This window comes from Trichosurus vulpecula, chromosome 4 (assembly GCF_011100635.1).
Source record: "Trichosurus vulpecula isolate mTriVul1 chromosome 4, mTriVul1.pri, whole genome shotgun sequence".
NCBI lineage: Eukaryota > Metazoa > Chordata > Mammalia > Diprotodontia > Phalangeridae > Trichosurus > Trichosurus vulpecula.
Genome location: NC_050576.1, coordinates 385,131,681 through 385,152,096, shown reverse-complemented (window position 1 = coordinate 385,152,096; position 20,416 = coordinate 385,131,681). Strand labels below are relative to the sequence as shown.

At 37.4% G+C, this 20,416-nt stretch overlaps 1 protein-coding gene and 1 pseudogene across 1 annotated transcript in view; one reads left to right on the top strand and one right to left on the bottom strand.

Annotated features, from left to right (window-relative positions):
* Positions 1-779: 779 nt before the first annotated feature.
* MYO16 (myosin XVI) overlaps positions 780-20,416 on the bottom strand; it is a 675,300-nt gene continuing 655,663 nt past the window's right edge. Inside the window, exon 34 of the mRNA XM_036754583.1 lies at positions 780-1,079. Coding sequence (XP_036610478.1) covers positions 849-1,079 — 231 coding nt within the window. The 3' untranslated portion in view covers positions 780-848. The remainder of the gene's footprint in view (positions 1,080-20,416) is intronic.
* On the top strand, positions 3,552-4,858 carry LOC118846255 (annotated as a pseudogene).

Below are 20,416 nucleotides of genomic sequence, written 5' to 3'. Positions count from 1 at the left end.
TAATGAATGAAATAGAAAGCATTGGGCACTATCCACAAAAGCCAATTTTGCAAGTGTCACCAAATTTAAGGTTGACATCGATGAAGCTAAAACAACAACATAGTGTTGAGATTCTTAGACACTTCAGGCAAAAACTCTATGGAGCAAACAGAATCCAAATGTATTTGGCGTTTTTACCTGTATTTTGAAGAAAGAACAGCACCACCAATTGCATAAATTTATAAAAGCCAGTAATAAACATGTAAATAATAATGCTTAGGTTTGAAATTCCAATAAAACACAGACATCTACAAAGAAATATAATATATGTACTATATATATGCATCATATTAAAACCATTCAAGATACAATAAACATAGTATTGAACTCTATAAAACAACTGTACAGTGTGCACACCCATCCCACCTGTCGTTTGACCACCACCACTCTACCATTCTGTTTCCCTCTCTACCCTCTGACTTATCTGTTTCTCCAACTCTTGTTTGCAGAATACTGGTTTCTAAAGAGTGTTCTGTCGTTCAGAGGCCTCCAAAGCACACAATTAGAAAGATCAGTGCTAATCACCACACACACACACACACACACACAAAAGAAAGAAAGAAAGAAAGAAAGAAAGAAAGAAAGAAAGAAAGAAAGAAAAGACCAAACACACTCACATACATATTGAATCTAGTGTATTGAACTCCAGTTTCCTGTGCTTTTTGGGGTGAATGATGCCTGGAGAGAGAATCTAGCACATTTTTTGTGGGGTGGGGGGCGGGGGGTGGGGGACAGCAAGATGTTGCTTGCTACTACAGTTTCCAGTCACTAGAAGATTTTGATTTTTAGAGTCTGCAAACCAATCCACATCAAATCGTAGTGTCCCATAACTCTGAAGGTAATCTATTGCAGGAGGTCTCTTCCGCCTTCTTTAATAGAGCTGGCTTTTTACAAGGGGGTGGAGGAGGACCGCTGACTCGAGGTTCTGGATGGTGCTGGTTTTGTTGCCAATCTCTTTCCTCGCAAAGTTTCCGTCTCCAGTCTAGGAGTTCCTGAAGGGCCAAGCTCTCATTCTCTGAAAGCCTTAGCTGATGGATAACCTGGAGGGGTTGGGGGAATGGGAATAGAAAAAAAAAAACAACAATAAAACACTAAAAACATGAAGGGCATGAAGTTTGATAACACCTGGATATAAAAGCTTTTAATTTATGACTTATAGTTGTACTATGATACACTGACTAAATAAATGCTGAAACAGATAGCATCTACTATTTGTCAAAAATACTACACGAATGAATTAAAAGTTTGTCTTCCCTGGGTAGCTGAACATGAATTTGGAAAATAAATGCAAAAATTTTGATCAACAGAGCTATTTTCATACGTTGTTACTGAATTATGATTAACTTATTGGCCTAATTGCAGTGGAAAGAGGCCCTTCCCCCCAAAAAAATTGGCAAGTGAGAGGCAGTTTTAACTCAGTTGTCTCCCCCTTTGCTTCACTATGTCACCACTGTTTATCTCACAGAGGATGATTTTCTCTTTGTTGTGACCTACTGTATTTTTGCATATATAAGATGCACCTTAATTTTGGGGCCCAAAATTTGAAAAAAAATGTATTACACAAAGTTATTGAACTCAAGTTTTATTCATCTGCTCATAGCTTTCAGGCATCTTTTGGGCAAGTCTGGTATGTGTACGCATGCTTAGTCCATTCCATTTCATGAAACTGAAGCACCAATTATGTCTTCCTTTGAAATCAGTAACTTCTTTTTCATCAGCAATTCTTCCTGTCTCATGCTGAACCATCTTTGTGGACACAGGAATTCCAATTGCCCTTTGCTCTTCAATCCATATCATCAGTTCCCTCTCTAAATCAGGCCATTTTGCTGACTTGCCTCTCATAGCCTTCTTCTGCCATGGTGTTTTCAATAGAATTTCTTCTACCCGTAGCCAGTCTCAGATTGTTTTCTCAGTTGGAAGAGGACCAAACTTACATTCAGCAGCATGATTTCCATTCACATTTGCAAACTGGATCACTTTTAACTTGAATTCAGCACTATATGAAAATCTTTTCTGAGCCATTCCTGGGCAGAATGTGGCAAAATGTAACCTAATATACCGGTAACAAATGTGAAACAATGAGCGCAAAGACAAGAAGCGTGAAAAAGCAGGCAATGCAAGTAAAAAAACTACAACCACTGTATAAGACGCACCCAGTCTTTAGACCCTAAATTTTTCGTACAAGGGTGTGTCTTATACATGGGGAAATATGGTACATCATGGCAAGCTCATTGGCCTAGGTCGCAGAGCACCAGCAGTGGGGTCTGGTGCTGAGATATCATACACAAGGTGTTGGCAGCCCACGATACTCCCTAATGCTGCCTGAACCAGATTAAAATGTAATTGGGAAATATTTGATGAGATAAAAAAATACAATAAGACATCGATAGTATCACATTTTATAATTGTCGTTATGCTACTCTAGGGATCCTTATGTATAGATTAGTGGCCACTGTCTCTATTTGAGTTTGACACCACTGCTGTGTTGGAGAGAGGACTTGACTTGAAATCAGGCAAGTTCTGAGTTCAAACCCTCCTTCTTACACATATTAGCTTTGTTATCATAGGCAAGTACTTTAATTTCTCAATGCCCCAGACAACAATATAGTAAGTTACAGAAGACTTGCAGATCTGCATTGGTAGATGGACTTTTCACTTTGGGAATTCCTAATAGGATCATAGGTGTGGAATTGCCCCGCATACCCCCCAAAACACTCATACATATATAAGTTATTGATATATGTATACATGACACAAATAACACTTTAATACACAGCCTTAAAAACTTAATGCTTTATATAAGTGCTATACAGAATTATCTTATTTGCTAACAATTCAATTCCTCAATTCAGTATAACAACACCTCAATTCAGCACAACAATTACTAAGTGTCTATTGTATCAAATTATGACCTCATGTAGAGGTTGAATGAATATGAGTTAATGAAGGTTTTCTTTGCAATGTTGTATATGTACAGTAAAAACCCCAGAGAATCCTAAAATCTTATTTCAATGAACCCTTCAACCTGTTTTCAAATTTTTTTAAATTTTTATTTTTTTTAATTTCTTCAATTTCTAACCCTTTAACCAGAACAAGTCACCAAACTTGACTGACTTTTTCATTCTTGCACTTTCCCTGCCTACATCCACTTTTTAAGATTTATGGTCATATAACTATCATAATAATTAATATTAAAATAATGTTTTAAGGGTTGCAAAGCTGTTTCCACAAAAGAACTCTGTAAGGTAAATTGGAAAAGGGATTGATGAAGCTGTAAACACACACACATATACACACACAAACACACACACACACACACACACACACACACGCAAGAGGCAAAAGGAGGGCCTCTAACTGGAGATTTGCAAAATCAGCTCCTGAATGGTTAAGGCTGGATTGATTTTTACAGAAAACAATCAGCAAAACTGCTGTCACAGGAAAGCGGCGGCATGGCACGAGGGGGCGGAGCCTGCAGGGGACAAAAGAGGAGCGGGAGCAGCGGCCTCTCTCCAGAGCCTGGTGTCCCAAGTTCAGTGTTAAGGGACTGAGAACTTAATCTTCCAAAATGTCAAAAGGACCATCTTATGCCCCACCTCCCACCCCAGCACCTGCAACACAAATGCCCAGCACACCAGGGTTTGTGGGATATGATCCATACAGTCATCTGGCCTACAACAACTACAGGCTGGAAGGGAACCCGGGCACCAACAGCCGGGTCACGGCTTCCTCTGGCATTACAATTCCCAAGCCCCCAAAGTCCCCAGATAAGCCTCTGATGCCCTATATGCGATATCGCAGAAAGGTTTGGGACCAAGTAAAGGCTTCCAACCCTTTGGGAGACTGGCAAAATTATTGGTGGGATGTGGCAGGACCTTACTGATGAAGAGAAACAAGAATGTTTGAATGAATACGAAGCAGAAAAGATAGAGTATAATGAGTCTATGAAGGCCTATCATAATTCACCTGCATACCTTGCTTACATCAATGCAAAAAGTCGAGCTGAAGCTGCATTAGAGGAGGAAAGTCGGCAGAGGCAGTCCCGAATGGAGAAAGGAGAACCTTATATAAGCATCCAACCTGCAGAGGATCCAGATGACTATGATGATGGTTTTTCAATGCAGCACACAACTACTGCCCATTTCCGGAGAAACCACCATCTAATCAGTGAGATATTAAGTGAAAGCGTGGTGCCAGATGTTTGGTTGTCACCACAGCCAGAATGCAGGTTCTCAAACGACAGGTTCAGTCCTTAATGGTCCATCAGAGAAAATTAGAAGCTGAACTCTTAGCAAATAGAAGAACGTCACCGGGAAAAGAAGAGGAAGTTCTTAGAAAGCCCAGATTCATTTAACAATGAACTCAATAGGTTGTGTAGCTTAAAAGTGGAGGTAGACATGGAAAAAAGAGCAGCTGATATTGCCCAGGCACAGGAACAAGCCCGCGAACCGCAGGAGGAACAAGAGAAAGAAGCAATGGAGGAGGCAGAGCGCAGTCAGAGCGGTGTTAGTGCCGCCACCGCCCCTACTCCTGCCACCACCGAGGACGACCACACAGTCTGCAAGGGTGATGAGAAGAAGGAAGAGGAGAGCACTCCAATGGAGACAGAAGAGACACACCCAGAAGAAACTACAGAGAGTCAACAAAATGGTGAAGAAGGAACATCTACCCCTGAAGATAAAGAGAGCAACCAAGAGGGAGTAGATAGTATGGCAGAAGAAGGGACCAGTGATAGCAACACTGATCACAGAGCAACAGTGCAACAGTGGAAGAGCCTCCAACAGACACTGCACTGGAGGACAGTGAGAAGAAAGAATAAATGTTGAATTCCATATGTTTTGAATTATTTTTTTTAATGAAATACTGTTTTTGAGTTTAAAAAAATGCCATCACATAAACATCTGACATTTAGGGGATACCAGTTTGCTATACAGGTTTAGGCCAAAATAGAAAGATGGAAACACGATGCAGAGAGTAGCAGTGATGTCACTTGAGACTGGAATCCTTTCCTGGCAGTGTTGACGTTTATAGGATCATAGATCTATAGTTGAAAGAGTTTTTGGACCTTGATGACACCCACACAAGAGTTATTATCTGTGTTTATTGAGGACGTCATCTAGTCTAACTTGCTAGTTTTTCAGGTAAGGAAACTGAAGCCCCCAGAAGTGAGGATATTTGCCCAATGTCACACTAATAGGAAGGGGCAGAGCTGGGATTTGAACTTAGGATACATGACTCCAAGTTCAGTGTGCTTTCCAGTGCACCACACTGATTCCTTCTAGAGGAAAAGGGTAATATGTTTGCTGAGATACTTTATGTCTTTTTGTGATTTCACCGGTGTGGGAAGCTCCCCGAGGGAAATCCCATTTACCCAACTTAGAATCTCAGAGTTTCCTAAGACACTGAAAAATCAGCTGACTTGATCAGGATGACACAGCCAGCATGTGCTTCAGGTCTTTCTGACTCATGAAGTCAACTCTCTATCCCCTAATGCAGGCTGTCACTCAAATTTCATATGAATGCAAAATGGCATAAAGTGAAATGCAATGCAAAGAGGGACGCAGAATGCCATGAATTTCCCAAGAGAACAAGGATAAAAAAGCAGCTGATTGTGGTTATATTTTTATATCCCCTTCCCCAACTGTGTTGAGTATTTGGTAATTCAAAGCAAAATTATGTAATCTCCCAGGTATACACAGAATTGGAGTCAACTTTTTAGAAAAAGTGGGTAATTCTGTTTTTAGCTTTATCAAGTCAGTGGGCATCATGATTATTGGGATTTTAGATGGGGAAAGTATTTTTTTTTTTTTTGGTAGGCCATTCCCCAGGCCTTCCTAACTCTGGTTTCTTTTCTCTCCTCCTCATGTGACACTTCATCTATTAAGAAATGCATCCCTAATCACTATTACTCATATTTCTGCATTTTTGTAGTTTACCTTAATTCGGTATAACAAACTGTCTATTTTATCAAATTCTGACCCCATGCAGGGGTTGAATGAATATAAGTTAATGTAGGTTGTCTTTGCAATGTTGTATATGGTAGACTAGGAATATTTGACCAATCAGGAAACAGTATCCAGTGTGCTTTTCCTCTTTAGTCCTTAACTCTTTTGATGAAGCTTTCAGAATCAAAAGAAACTTTTCCTAGGTGTTGCTCTTTGATAACTACTTCATAATAGCAAACTGACTTATGGTTAGTTGTTTCATGTGGAGCCCTGGGAATCTGCTGACAATGCCTTTTACCAACTGCTGATTCAAAGTTGAACTTGTGCAGAGGGAATTAGATACAAAATCTTACAAATCCCCTGAGTCATTTCTTCTAATTTCCAAGTGAAATGTACCCCATTCCCAGCTTCTTGGTATCTACTAATAAAAATATTTGAAGTCCTAGTTACATTTTAAGAATTGAAACTGATAAACACAGACCATCAGAAAGCATTTACTTAATGAGGATATTGACTGTCTTGAATAAAGTACTGAGTAGGGAACTCTGTTGTCTTTTAGTCAACAAGCTAGAGCTTTCTATGTTGATAAGCAAAATGTTGACTGATGTTTTCAATAATCAACTAATTCTCAGAATACCTTCTACATGCAAAAGCTCTGGTAGATGCTCTCAATTATGAAGATTTATGGATACCAAGTAAAGACCAGGTTGTTACACAGCTACGTTTGCTAGTTTAGCATACCTGGAATGCGAAATTGTTAAAGATTTTAGAGCTTTCCTTTCCTTTTCTTTTTTTTTCAGTTCCCAGTTAATAAACAAGCACTTATTAAGCATCTAGTACGTGGCAGTCACAGCATTACGGCAAGACGGTCCCTGCCATTGAGAAGCTCCCAATCTAATGGGAAAGACAATATACAAATAAGTGTGTTCAAGGAAGCCACATACAGATTTAATAGGAGATGATCCACAGAGGGCAGTCAGTGATATTAAGGAAGGTTAAGAAGGCTCTCTATAAAGGTGAGATTTTAGATAAGACTTGACGGGGAAGCCAGCAAAACCAGAAATTTTACACCATAACCTCCTTACCTTCCTTCAATATTTCTCCTTTCTCCATTTAATTATTTTTTTTTTGCATCAGGAGATATATTGTACAATCTCAGATTTTTCAAATAAATAGAGTTCAGGAAGATTTCAGTTTCCTAATCAGGTATGTGATATTGTAAGAAGAAAGAATGTAGCTCTAGAGATGGGGACAGTATGCCCTAAAAGGCTGTCTGAATAATAATATGTAATCTGCTGTATTTAGAGCTGTCAGTTATTGTAATGATGTCTGTCATAGATAATAAGTATGAGATTTATTACCTTCCAATATAAAACACAACACCCAACTCCTATTTTTTAAAATAGTAACCAGATGATATACAAAGAATGATAAACATTTGTAAGAATTACTGTTTACAACTGATAAACATCTGAATAACTGTTAATTTCCCTTTCTGTAAGAGTGCACATAGATTTGTATGTGCATGAATATATATACAGAAGAATCATATTCTAGATCCTATGAAAAATGGAATATCATTTACTGTTAAAGGGAAGCTCTCAATCTATTTTAAGATACAAGTGACCCTTAAGTAAAATTTCAAATTCAAACTGTTCCATGGAGCAGGATTAAGGTTTGAGAGAGTGGGTGAAAATAAGAATAAGGATCCAGGATTACTAGAGTTTAATATAAGGACAACCTTGGAGAAGCTAAAAGTCAATTATTTTTAATATATGTGTAAATTTAGTTTTTACAACAAAAGCGAATTAAATACATGTTCAGGTAATAATAAATAAATAAATGTATTAAATTTATTAAGATAAATTTAAATAAAAACAAGTTTAAACTCAAATAAAATAAATTTAAAATAAATAAAATGAATTCATTAAAATAAAAAATAATAAATCAATGTTTACATGGCCTATCTAGATGTTGGTAGGTTTATTTCCAAAGTTTAAATAGTGTTTTTTGACACAGAAAAAAGGGGGCAAAAGAGAGAAACGAGAGAAGGAAAGAGAGGGAGGGATTGTAACTGAGAGAGAGAAGAGAGATTATCATAAGCTATCATATTTGTACCTTAAATTGAGAATACACCATGGGAAAGTCTCTTCACTTCCACAGCCTCAGTTTCTCCCTCCTTAAAATGAAGGGACTGGAGCAGATGATGTTTTTAGTAAGCTACCTCCAAGCCCTGACACTATACCCTCAAACGGTACTTGAGAATCACACAGATTTGATTTGACATTCATCCTTGGAGATGTCTTTTATGTCTTTTCCTTTCAGATAAGTCAAACTTGTTTGAAAGCAAGTTGGGGAATGTTTGGAAAAACCTCAGGCTGTCTATCTCACTGGGTAGAACAATGTTTTTTGGGGAAAAAAAATTGTTGATTCTACTTGAGCTAATTCTAAATATCACGGTTTAAAAAAAAATTCTAAGTATCAGGGTTAAAAAAAGAAGAAAGTTCAATCCCTCACATATGAGTACTGCTTTCAGGGGGGTTTACACAAACAATAGTTAAAGTTTAATTATGAGCAGTGAGTAATCACTCTAGCTCAAGAGGTCTTAACCTTTTTTTTTTGAGTCATTTACCCCTCTGGCAGGCTAGTGAATTCAGTAGATATCTTTTGAAAATAATGTTTTTAAATAAAATAATGCAAAAAAGGATAAAAGAGGAAACATTATTTTTTAAAAAAAACAGTTATCAAAATACTAAAAACAAAAAAAAAAATTCATGTTACGAAATCCTTGCTCTGGTGCTTTTCTGTAAAGGAGAAAGAAAACTCTCTGAAGAAAGAAAACTTTCACTGAGTAGCTGTTAGAGAGAGAGAGAGGAAGCTTCTTAACAACTTCATTTACCTTCCCAGAGAAAGTCTGCTCTGCCCTAAATGGTGATAACAGCTCTAGTGTGAATGAGTATCCTCAAGGTTTTTCCTAAGGGCAAAACTGAGAAGAAAGATAATTGATCTAGAGAGGATCTCAAAGCACAGAGATCCTCAGGAAAAGAAGCAAAATCCATACCTATGGATGAAACAGCAGACTACTTCTGATTAAAAACAAAAGAATCCATTCCGTATATCTCTTTTTAAGCCACTAGACATTTTGTTCCATTTTGAATATAACTTTTAGTGGATGTATCCTAAAGCCTTGTCAATAAGCATTATTTATAGTTAATGATTCCTAGTTGGGTCAGATACAATCCACAAGCAGATGCAGTTTATCATTACACTCTCTTATATTCCCCGACTTTTGTAAGAAGCCCAAAGCTGTGAACACAGGCTACTAGTTAGTTCGAGCAGTAAGCAATGGTGAGAAACCTCTTAGACTGAAGGGTATAAGGCTGGGGACTTTAGCTCACGAACTAGGCAAAACAATGGTTTCTAAAATGATTTCACAAGAGAACTTCATCACATACAGAAAGGCTAGGATTGGGGTGGAGACCGGGAGAAGGAATCTCAATCAAGAATTGTAAAGTACTTTAAACAAAAATCTTTTCTTGAAAAAAAAAAAGATTCTATGATGCTGCTAATAAATAACATGTGTATAACTGGGCACTGTTCTGTGGTCTTTAAAGTTGATACTTCCTTCATTTGTTGAGGCAATTTTGTCTCAAAACAGCCTTGAAAGCACCTCTGTCTTGGGGGTTATTTATTTATTTATTTTTCGTTTAGTACCTGGAAGCCACAAAGGCAGAGTCTGTAGGGAGATGAGTATAATTCGACTGCTCAAAGAAATTGACAAATGCATACTATTTATAGAAAATAGAAACTAAAGCAGTTTTATTACGGTTACCCCTTGTGCGTGCTCTACTTAACGTTGTGTCAGCATTTCCAATATACATCCTCATATCAGTTTATAGCAGACATAAAAACTTGGTCTAGGTTACATCTGGGGCACAGCACCCTCCTTTATGTTTTAAGAAAGGACCGTATAAAATCAAATGGCCAAGCCATTTAAATTCAGTGAGTATTTGGCCAGGGAGACTAGATTAATAACCGTGGAAATGTGTGAAACAATATATAAATGCCTATATACCAAACATATGCATGGGCACATCTTCTCAAATCAACACTTTTTTCCTCTACGCAGGTATTTGACTGGAAAATATCCTGTGTTAAGTTGTTAGAACATCAGATATAGGAAAATATAATCCTTAGCAAATGATAATACTACTTGAGACCCTCATGATTATTGACAGCGTAGCTCAATATTAGGGATAAAGGAACAATAATTCTCCAATTGGTATAGCCAATCTGATTTTATCACTGGAACCCCTGTACTCTCTTTAGCTAGTTAGTCCCTGGTTCCCCATCTGGATTATAGCGCATCTCACGCTGGCATATTCAGTAAGCACACAATATCAATTAGCTATGAAAATAAATAGCAGCCAAAATTGATTTAAGGGTGCTGTGCGTTGCAGGTCAAATAGGCTCCTTGGTTAAATTAGGCACTGTTTTCAAGGAAGAAAATCACCAAAATGTCCTCATATTATGCAGAGAAACAGGATACTAAAGAATATAATGACATTCATTGCTAATGCATTTTTTTTTTTTGCTCATTTGAAGGTTCTTTCTATGTGTTACTGATGTAGCCTATTCCAACAATATGTGCCCTACAAGGCTACCTAATTTTTTTTAATAGAATATCAATTATTTTCCAAAGTTGTGGACTTGTGCTTCTCTAAATTATATTTAAAAGTTTAGTACATTTTTTTTCCTTTTTCCTCTTTCATCATTCCTTCTTAGGATGAATATGCTCTTTGTTAAATTATTCATATGTAAAATCATGTTGTTGGTCATTTGTCATTGTATTGATTTTTCTATTGACTACTGACCCAAAGGTGAAAAGAGGCATTTAATGACATTTATGGAAATTAAAAGAAGCAAGTGCTTCTGACAGATTGAATGATAACATCCCTATATTCTTGAATGCAAATATCATTAGATATGGTGTTAAGGAAATGTTGACTTAAAAACATACCAAATGAAGCCTGAAACCTGAAGGGAGTTTTTACTATTAAGAAAAAAAGAAACCAATACAATTCTAAAAATTATAGGGTACAATGTAAATGAATCATAGTACTAGTAGAGATAGTGTCTAGTACTAGAAAGATCATTGGATTTGGAGCCAGAAGTGTTCCAGTTAAAATTCCAGCTCTACAATTTCAGCTAGCTGTGTGACCTTGGACAAGTCACTTAAGCTCTGTAGGCCCTAATTTTTTCATTCATAAGATGAGAATGAATTAGATGATACCTAAGGACCTTCAAGTTCTAAAGCTATGGTCTATGCAACTACTTTGTTTTTTCTAGTCTTTCCTAGGACTCTATACATTGAAGATAAGTTAGGAAATTGAGGAAATTACCAAAATAATTCAAGGTAAATAAAAACATGTTTTAGATGTGTAAAGAATTACGCCCTAGAAGTACCACAAACAGCAGCCTAGTTAAGTTTAGGATTAGTTAAGGTTGGCTTATTTCTTGGCCTCTAAGGGTTAAGAAAAAGAAAATTCACTTTAAAAGGTATGATAAAACTGAGCTCATGGTGATGCTGGGGATTCCACTTAAACATTCAACATAATTCAAAATCAACATTTTCATTTGCATTTGATTGGGCAATTTCCATTGGGCACTCCACATCACAGCTGGGAGAAGAGAGATGAGGTGGGATAAATGAATTTACATGCTTCTCAATTCTAAACGAAAACCTTCTAACAAAAATGTGCAACTCAGAACCAAACCATGCTCTACAATATCCTTCAAGTGAAACTGGGGACTTGGATTTTTCAGAAGGCTTTTTCTACTTAATAAATAAAAAACTCTTTACTCATAAAACAATAGCATGTGAGAGGTGGAGAGAGTAATGGATACATTTTATCCAAACCTTTCATTTTACAAATCAGGAAACTGAAGCCCACAGAGGTGAAACATCTTGCCCAAAGTCACATGACTAACAAGAGGCACATTAAGAACTAGAACTCTAGATCCTGGACATCTTGCCTAATGTTTTTGCGCTACAACACCCTGCTTCACTCTCCAGGAATGATTGGTGGGGGATACCCAGGGTAGGAATTCCTCCTACTAATTTAGAGTACAATGGAACTTGCTAGTTAAGTATTAGGGAGTTCCCTTAGGTATATAAAAGTTACATGATTCTTTCTAGACTTTGATATTGGTTTCTGTAACAACAATGCTACTTGCCACTACTGTGGCTGTGTAAGGCCAATAACACTAGCACACAGGAGGGCTGCTGGCACAGGTTCTTTTGATCTGCTTTTCTAAGGAAAGCAACTTTAAGGGGCTAAGTATCTCACTTTAATCAAACATACATACGTCATTCACTTAGTTCAGGGTGAAAAGCCAGCACCCTGAACATCGGAGCAAATACAAACAGAAATTACAAACACAGACAATATAAAGAAATCAAATAAACACAGATCAGTCTATCCATAGCAATATAGTTACCAGAGAGAAGCACCAACATCTGGGTTTTCAAAGCTGGGGGCGGGACTCTGACAGCTATTACCCAGAATCTCTTCTGGCCAAATCACACAACACTCTTCCAGTGAGTGAGAGCCCCAAACAAAAAGCTAACCTCTGAGTTTATATATCCTGTTCAGGGTCAAAGGGCATCACAACTATGCAACTTACACCTATGTGAACTAGGCTTTCTTGTTTCTTAAGCAGGCCATCAAAGACTCCCAATTTAATCAAAGAATCAAAGTCCAAACTCATCAAAGGCACTTGATTACCTCAGTGCTCCAAAAAAGAAACAGTACAAAAAGTCTCACCTTAATTACCTACAGTTTCACACTGAGGTCTTCCTTTCCCCAAGTCCATCCCTCTGAGCACTAAAGCACACTGCCACCATTGTGACTTATGTGAATATATGGGGGGCACAGGATCATAAAACTGGAGCTAAAGAGTCTTCAGAGGCCATGGCCATGCCTTCAGAGGCAGGCAGGCCTGATTTAGTTGCATTTAAACTTGAGATCAGAATGGAAAAAAAAGCCCACGAGAAAATTAGCTGATAGTAGGGTTTTGTTTAAAAAAGGACACAAAACAAACAAACTAGTTGTGTACTATGGTCATATAAATTGGACCCAATTGTCTACATTGACAGCCTTGTGCAAGAAAACTGATATTCATAATTATGAGCTTGAGGCATTACAAGTTCATGAATTATCAAAGGAAGATTTAATTATGTTCCCTATTCTCTACTTATTAAAGCAGGAAATTTCACTAATGTATTTTAGACAGTTTCACCGAGAATTTAAACAAAAGGGGCCTTGTGTTTGCTCAGGTAAGCCAGAAGCTCCAGTTAACTGAATATCATTCCCTGACCCCTCAGCCTCCATCCAAGCATTCTGGTTAAATGAGGTTTTGCTATATATAACTATTTTCTAGAGCTATAGAAAGATAGCCCAGGAAAATTGTTCTCTTAAGCTTCCGGTGATGGAGTCGGGGGTGGGGAAGTGGAGATTGTGCAGCAAGGGTAGCTCAATTATTACAAAAGAAGAACGTGCAAAGTGAAAGAAAGAAATAAATCAGATTGCCTTTTTTCTTGTGCTTTAAATTAAATGGTACAAATAACATGACTAAGCGAAGCCCCTAGTAAGGAGCATCACCACTCTAGTCTGTTCTTGCTTTCTATCTCTAGCTCTCGAATAGTAATCAAATCGATATTATCATTCTGGGAAGGATGTGTCAATCAATTGCCCTATGACTCCAATCACCATTCCCTATCTCTGCCCTTCCTGTTTTTGGAAGCAGATTGCATCCTCAATCATTCCCACTCCCCAAACCTTGAACATCTCCCTATCAATTGGTTCTTTCCTTACTGCTTTCAAGTATGCTCGAGTTCCCTGTTCAAAAGCCAACAAACAAAAAACACCCCTTTGACCAGATCTCATCATCTCTGCATATTATTATGGTATTTATCTCCTTATTTTCTCAGTCAAAGTTGTGTACAAAAATATAGTAGTTTTTCTTAATTTTTGGTGTCAACTAGAAACTAAAGGAGCACCCATCAATCTGAATTACGCTATATTAATAAAATGAAACACTAGTGTGCCCTGAGAAATTGTTAAAGGGATAGTTTTTTTGGAAACCAGGAAGACTTGTAAGAAGTGTTATAGAGTGAAATGAAGAGAATCAGGAAATCAGGAAAATACGTTATATAACAACAAAATTGTCAATGACAACTTTGAAAGACTTAAGAATTCTAGTCAACTCAATGACCAACTATAATTCTGGAAGACTGATGATGAAACCTGTTTCCCTGACAGAGAGGTAATAGACTAAGGGTAAAGAGTGAAGCATACTTTTTTGGACACGGCCAATATGGGAATTGTTTTGCTTGTTTATGCATGTTCGTTACCAAACTTTTGTTTTTGCTTTTGCTTTTTTGATGGAAGAGAAATTTTTTTTATTAATTGAAAAAAATTAAATTAAAAGAAAATATTACTTTTACTCATGTAATGGCAAGCAAAGTGGGATATTTTGTTGTCTTTTGCTTTGGAGTGCTTCTCAGCACTAAGGCAATCAACTGCCTTTGTTTGAATCTTGCCTTTGTAGGAAGGTTCACACCCTTTTGCTAGTTAGGTCATGAGACATGTAAAACCCTTAAGAGGTGTAAAAGCCTCAAGAAGTGTGAAGCCCTGGAGAGGTGTGAAGCCCTGGAGAGGTGTGAAGCCCTGGAGAGGTGTAAAGCACTCTGGTCCTGAAGAAGTATATATGTACTTTAAGGTTAGCATTTTTGGGGGGTTTATTCATTGGAAGAGTGTTGGTGTGGAGACACTGGGTAGCCCCCAAGGAGCCCCCCCCACTCCCCAGCCTTGAAAACCCAGATGTTGATGCTTCTCTCTCTGGTAACTATACGTGTATAGCTTTGGTCAGACAGCTAGGTTATTTTCTCTGTTTATATTTTTTTCTGTTTGTATTTGCTCTGAAGTTCAGGGTGCTGACTTTCCCCCCAAAACTAAGTGAACGATGTATGTATGTTTGATTAAAGTAAGATTGTTAACCCCGTAAAGTTGCTTTCCTTAGAAAAGCAGATCAAAGAACCTGTGCTAGCAGTCCTCCTGTGTGCTGGTGTTATTGGCCTTACACAGCCACAGTAGTGGCAAGTAACATTGTTGTTACAACTCACTGCCTCTGCTCAACCTTTTGCAATCAATCAGGCTTCCAACCTCATCACCCATCAGAAACTACTGCTTCCAAAGTTACCATTGATCTCTTAATGACCATATCTGATGGTCTTTCTTCTTCTAATCCTGACTTCTTTAGAGGTAGGCAGGTGGCACAATGGATGGAATTTCAGGCCTTAAGTAAGAAAGACCTGGATTCAATCATAATCCAGTCATTGACCAGCTACGTGACCCTGGAAAAGTCACTTAATCTTTCTTTGCCTCAGTTTCCTCAATTATAAAATAGGGATAACAGCATCTACCTCATAAGTCACTTAAATACCATCTATCTCAGTTTTTTCAACCATAAAAAGGAGCTAATAACAACACCTACTTCCCAGGGTTGATGTGAGAATCTACTGAGATAATATGTGTAAACCGCTTAGCACAGTCCCCGAGACATGCTTAACAAATGTTTTTTTTTTCCTTCCTTCTTGATCTGTCTACAGTATTCGACACTGTTAACCATCCTTTCCTCTTGGATTCTTTCTTCTCTCTGGGTTTTCATGATACTACTGTCTCATAGTCTACCTCCTACTTGTCTGACTACTCCTTTTCAGTTTCCTTTGCTTGGTCATAAGGTTCCATAACTGTGGGTGCTCTCCAAAGCTCTTTTCTTGAGTCATCACTATGCAGACACCTCCAGACCAACACATACAGCCCCAGTCTGCCTCCTTGTGTTTCAGTTTGACATCATCAGTCGCCTACTGGGCATTTCAAACTGGATGTTTGAGGCATTGAAAACTCAGCATATCTAAAAATGAACCCATTATCTTTCCCCAAAGTCCTTCCCTCTTCTAAATTTTCCTATTTCTGTGGATGGCCCTCCCAACCCTCCAGTCTCTCAGGTTCATAATTGCATCATTCGTTATCTTGGATGTGTTTTACATATCTAAATCACCTGTAATATTTTGCTATTCCTACCTTCACATCATATCTTTCATCTCATCCCTTCTCTCTGCTCACACTGTTACCACCTTAGCTCAGATCTTCATCGCATCTTACCTTTATTATTGCAGTAGCCACCTAATTCATCTTCTGACCTCAAGTCTCACACCAGTCCAGGCCATCCTACACACAATAATAATCCTTAAATTTAAATCTGACAATATTGATCTCCTACCCAATCAACTCTAGTAGCATCTTTTGGCATGTAGGACAAAATAGAAATATCTCTGATTAATTTTTAAGGTTCTATACAACTTCACCCCATACTATATTTTTCTTTATTTTTTTAAAGTTCAATTTTATTTTATTTTCTGGTATGAATTTTCTCCCTCTCAACTCTCTCTCCTCACTTTACTTCCACTGAGAAAGTAAGAAAAAAAAACCTATTATGAACATATATAATCAAGGCAATGTCAAAAAGCCAAACCTAAAAGAAAGACATAAACCTCAATAGGCACTCTCTACCACCTCTCTATCCAAAGGCCCTATTCTCTTTTTCAAGCCTAATTGGACACTACTTCCTCTCTCAAAGCACGCCATGTTTCCCAAAATGGCCTTCTCTGTGTTCTTCACACATGATACTCTGTCTTCTATGTATGTATGTGCCATAGCATTGACTAATCTCCACTCTTAAAATGCCTTCTGTTTAGTTCAACCTCATAAGGTCCCTTTTTTCCATTAAGATGCAGCTCCAGCATCATATTTTTCATGAAGCCTTTCCTGATCTCCCTGACTAGTAGGCCATTTTGTCTTAAAACTGCCTTTATTGCTTTGTGTATGTGAGTACTTATAACCATATATTTATTCTACATATATGTGAATAAATACGTACATACATATATGCATATGGGTGTGTGTGTGTGTGTGTGTGTGTGTGTGTGTGCATAGTAGGTAGGGATTATTTAATTCTTTGTTCTCATATACCTAGTGCCTGGCAAAGTGCTTGGCACATAATTGGTAGTTAATGAGTATTTGTTGATTGGTTGATTCCCTGTACAAAACACTTCTCCATGGCCACTATTCCTTTGTCTATTGGGATATGAGCTCCTTAAGGGTAGGAACTATCTTGACCTTTTATAGTTTTATCTCCAGTGCTCAACATAGTACTAGGTATGTAGTAAGTACTTAAGAAATGCTTTCTCATTTATTCATTTAATTCTTCTCTCCTTGCTTCCTTCCCTGTGTTGTTACTTGTACTCATTTTACTTCACCGCAGTTTGGGAGAATTCATATGGTTAATTCAGCATGCATTTATTTTATGTCTACTGTATTCAATTCACTGTTCTAGGCATAGTGATTCAAAGAAAAAAGACAGATTTTGTTTTTAAGTCATTTACATTCTATGTGGGGTGGAGAAATAAGTCATGTACATTTATTAACTGTGAGAAACAAGCGCAGGTTCAGTTTACTGATCTCTAAAACAGAGATAATATTCTCAGTACTAATCCCATACTCATATTGCAAGGCTTAAATGAGATAATAGATGTAAAGTGCTTTGCAAAATTTAGAGAGCCATATCCTTTTCATTCATTCATTCATTTATTCAAAAAGCATTTTTAAGCGTCTGCTAACTTTGCAGATAATGTGTTAAGGACTGGAGATAGGAAGGCAAAAATAAGACAATCCCTGCCTACCAGGAGCTTATACTCTAGGATGGATCAGGAGGGAAATGATCTCTCTCTCTCTTTATCTATCTATCTGTCTGTCTGTCTGTCTCTGTCTGTCTGTGTCTATCTAGACACAGACATAGAAAAATGCATAAATACAAAGTAATATCTAAGGGGGATGGGAGAGCATAGTTGTATGCTATAATATCAGGGGAACTAAATAAGAGATAGCTTTTTGGCTTCTTTTGGGAGAATATCCAAAATGACTAGTTAGAAAATCCAAACCCTTATAGATGCAGGAAGAGGAATATCTGGATTTCAGTCAATGGACAGAAGGATCCAGAACAGAGGCATTCCTAAGTAAGAGATAGCATTCTTATCCTAGGCTGGTTTTGTCACTGCAGTATGTACCTGTAATTGTATATGTTTATGAAGTATATGTCCTAAAACTGTTTTTTTTACTCAGTAAAGAAAAGTTACCTTGAAGAACATAGACTCTGAAGGCCTATCTCAGTGCCTGGCACATAGTAGGCTCTTAATACAAGCTTGTTGATTGATTGAAGAGCAAAGAAAATTCAATTAAACCACTTGTGGACTGTGTGAAGTGTGTGGTTGCCGTAGGGCAGAAACACGTAGTCCAAAAAACCAAAAAAGGATATCCTGGGTTGTTGTGAGGATCAAATTAGGTAATGTATATAGGGTGCTTTGCAACCAGAAGATGCTGTATAAATGTCAGTTGTTTGTTGTTGTCAGCAGTCATTCTGACACTCAATTATTTTTTGAATATAGTGACATAATCTATGTGGGTGCACATGGTAGACATGTGAAGTCGGCAAGGGGAAATTGCTTTGGTGTATCAGATGCCTCTGGCAATGTTCTCTATTACTTTGAATACCAGACAGCCACTGTGTCTAAGCAGACAATTTTCCATGTCTACATCTACTCAATAAAGGCTTTTTCAAAAGATCACTGGCAAAACAAAAGAAAACACACAGATTTCACTGTGATTGGCAGAAACTTTGGGAACAATGTAAACCAGCTTGTGTTTTACCATCTGGGCTTTTTGTATCATTGACTTCATGGCATTCGTTCCCAACATTTCAATACACCTAGTTTAGAGGTACTCAAAGAAATAGGGCTGCTTCAGTGAATGTTTCTGGTAGAGATAGGAATGCAAGAAAACAGGTTCAAATAATAACGGAATCATAGGAATTAGAGAAGGAAGGGTATCTACCAAGGTCAGAGGATATATCCCTTTACCAATGTTAGCTGATTATTTCACAGTATAGTAGCATTTCTGTACCTTCAGCCCGAATTATGCCTCCAAAGTTGTCAAAGTCTATTAGTACAGAAAGCACTGGACCTAGAACAGAAAATCTGGGCTCCTGTTACCCAGGAGAGGTCTCTCATAATCCCTCATAATTGAATGCAAGGTAAACCTCTTTCTCTATTTCTAGAACTTGCAACAAAATAATGCCATTTCTATGACAATGATGACAACCACAACTCCTCCTCCTCCTCCTCCTAAACTACAACTAGCACTATTAACAGTTGACATGTATTTAGTGTTTTAGGGTTTTCAAAGCATTTTACAAATATTATCTTACTTGATAAAATAACCCTGAATGCTAAGTATTGCTATTACCATTATTTAAATTTTACAGATGAAGAAAATGAGCTTGAGAGAGATTAAATGAATTTCCCAGGGTCACACAGATAATAAATGTCACAGGCAGGATTTGAACTCAACTCTTCCTGACTCCAATTCTGGTACTGTTCTCCCCCTAGCCCTGCCATTTTTTTTTAAAAATTCCTTAGATTCAGAGAGGATCCATTAAAAACTATTTGTAAAGGTTGTAGAAAACTTTGGAAAATGTATGATAAAACATCTGCATATGGTTTTTTATTATTATTTTCCCTGTATAATTTAAGTCTTCATTATTATCACTTATAAATAACTTTCTTTATAATTCCTTCAAATATCTAATCATAATTGAACTTATTCTTTCAATTGATTCCTATTATATTTGTCACAAGAGACAGATTGCTAGAGTAGCTAGAGGCTGCATCTTTCAACCTAGGTTCAAGTGTTAGCTGCCTTTGTGATCCTGGATAAGTCACTTAATCCCTCAGAGACCTGGGTAAGTCTCTAAAACTAAAAATTGCAGAAGAGATAGACAAAAAGAACTGGCCTGTAATCAGGAAACTCTGAATTCTAATGCAGCCTCAGACATTTACTAGATCTACAGATCTGGGTAAGTCATAATGTCTGTCTGCCTCAGGTTTCTCAGCTATAAAATGGGGATGATAATGATAGCACCTATCTCACAAGACTGTTAAGAGGATCAAATGAGACGTTATTTGCAAAGCACTTAGCACAGTACCTGGCACATAGCAGGTGCTTAATAAATGCTTCTTCCCTTTTTTTCCTTTCCATGTTCCCTATAATGATGGTTTTTCTATATCATCTATCTCTATTTACCACTATCTCTGTTCTTGTCTCTTTATCATCAATAGCGATCTCTCTTTTATCTCTTTATCATCTCTATCATATCTCTCTTTCTATAAAATGTTCACAAGTACACATATATACATATACACACATATATGTATATTCAGTTTTGTTGATTTCCCTTGTAAAATAAGAATTTGA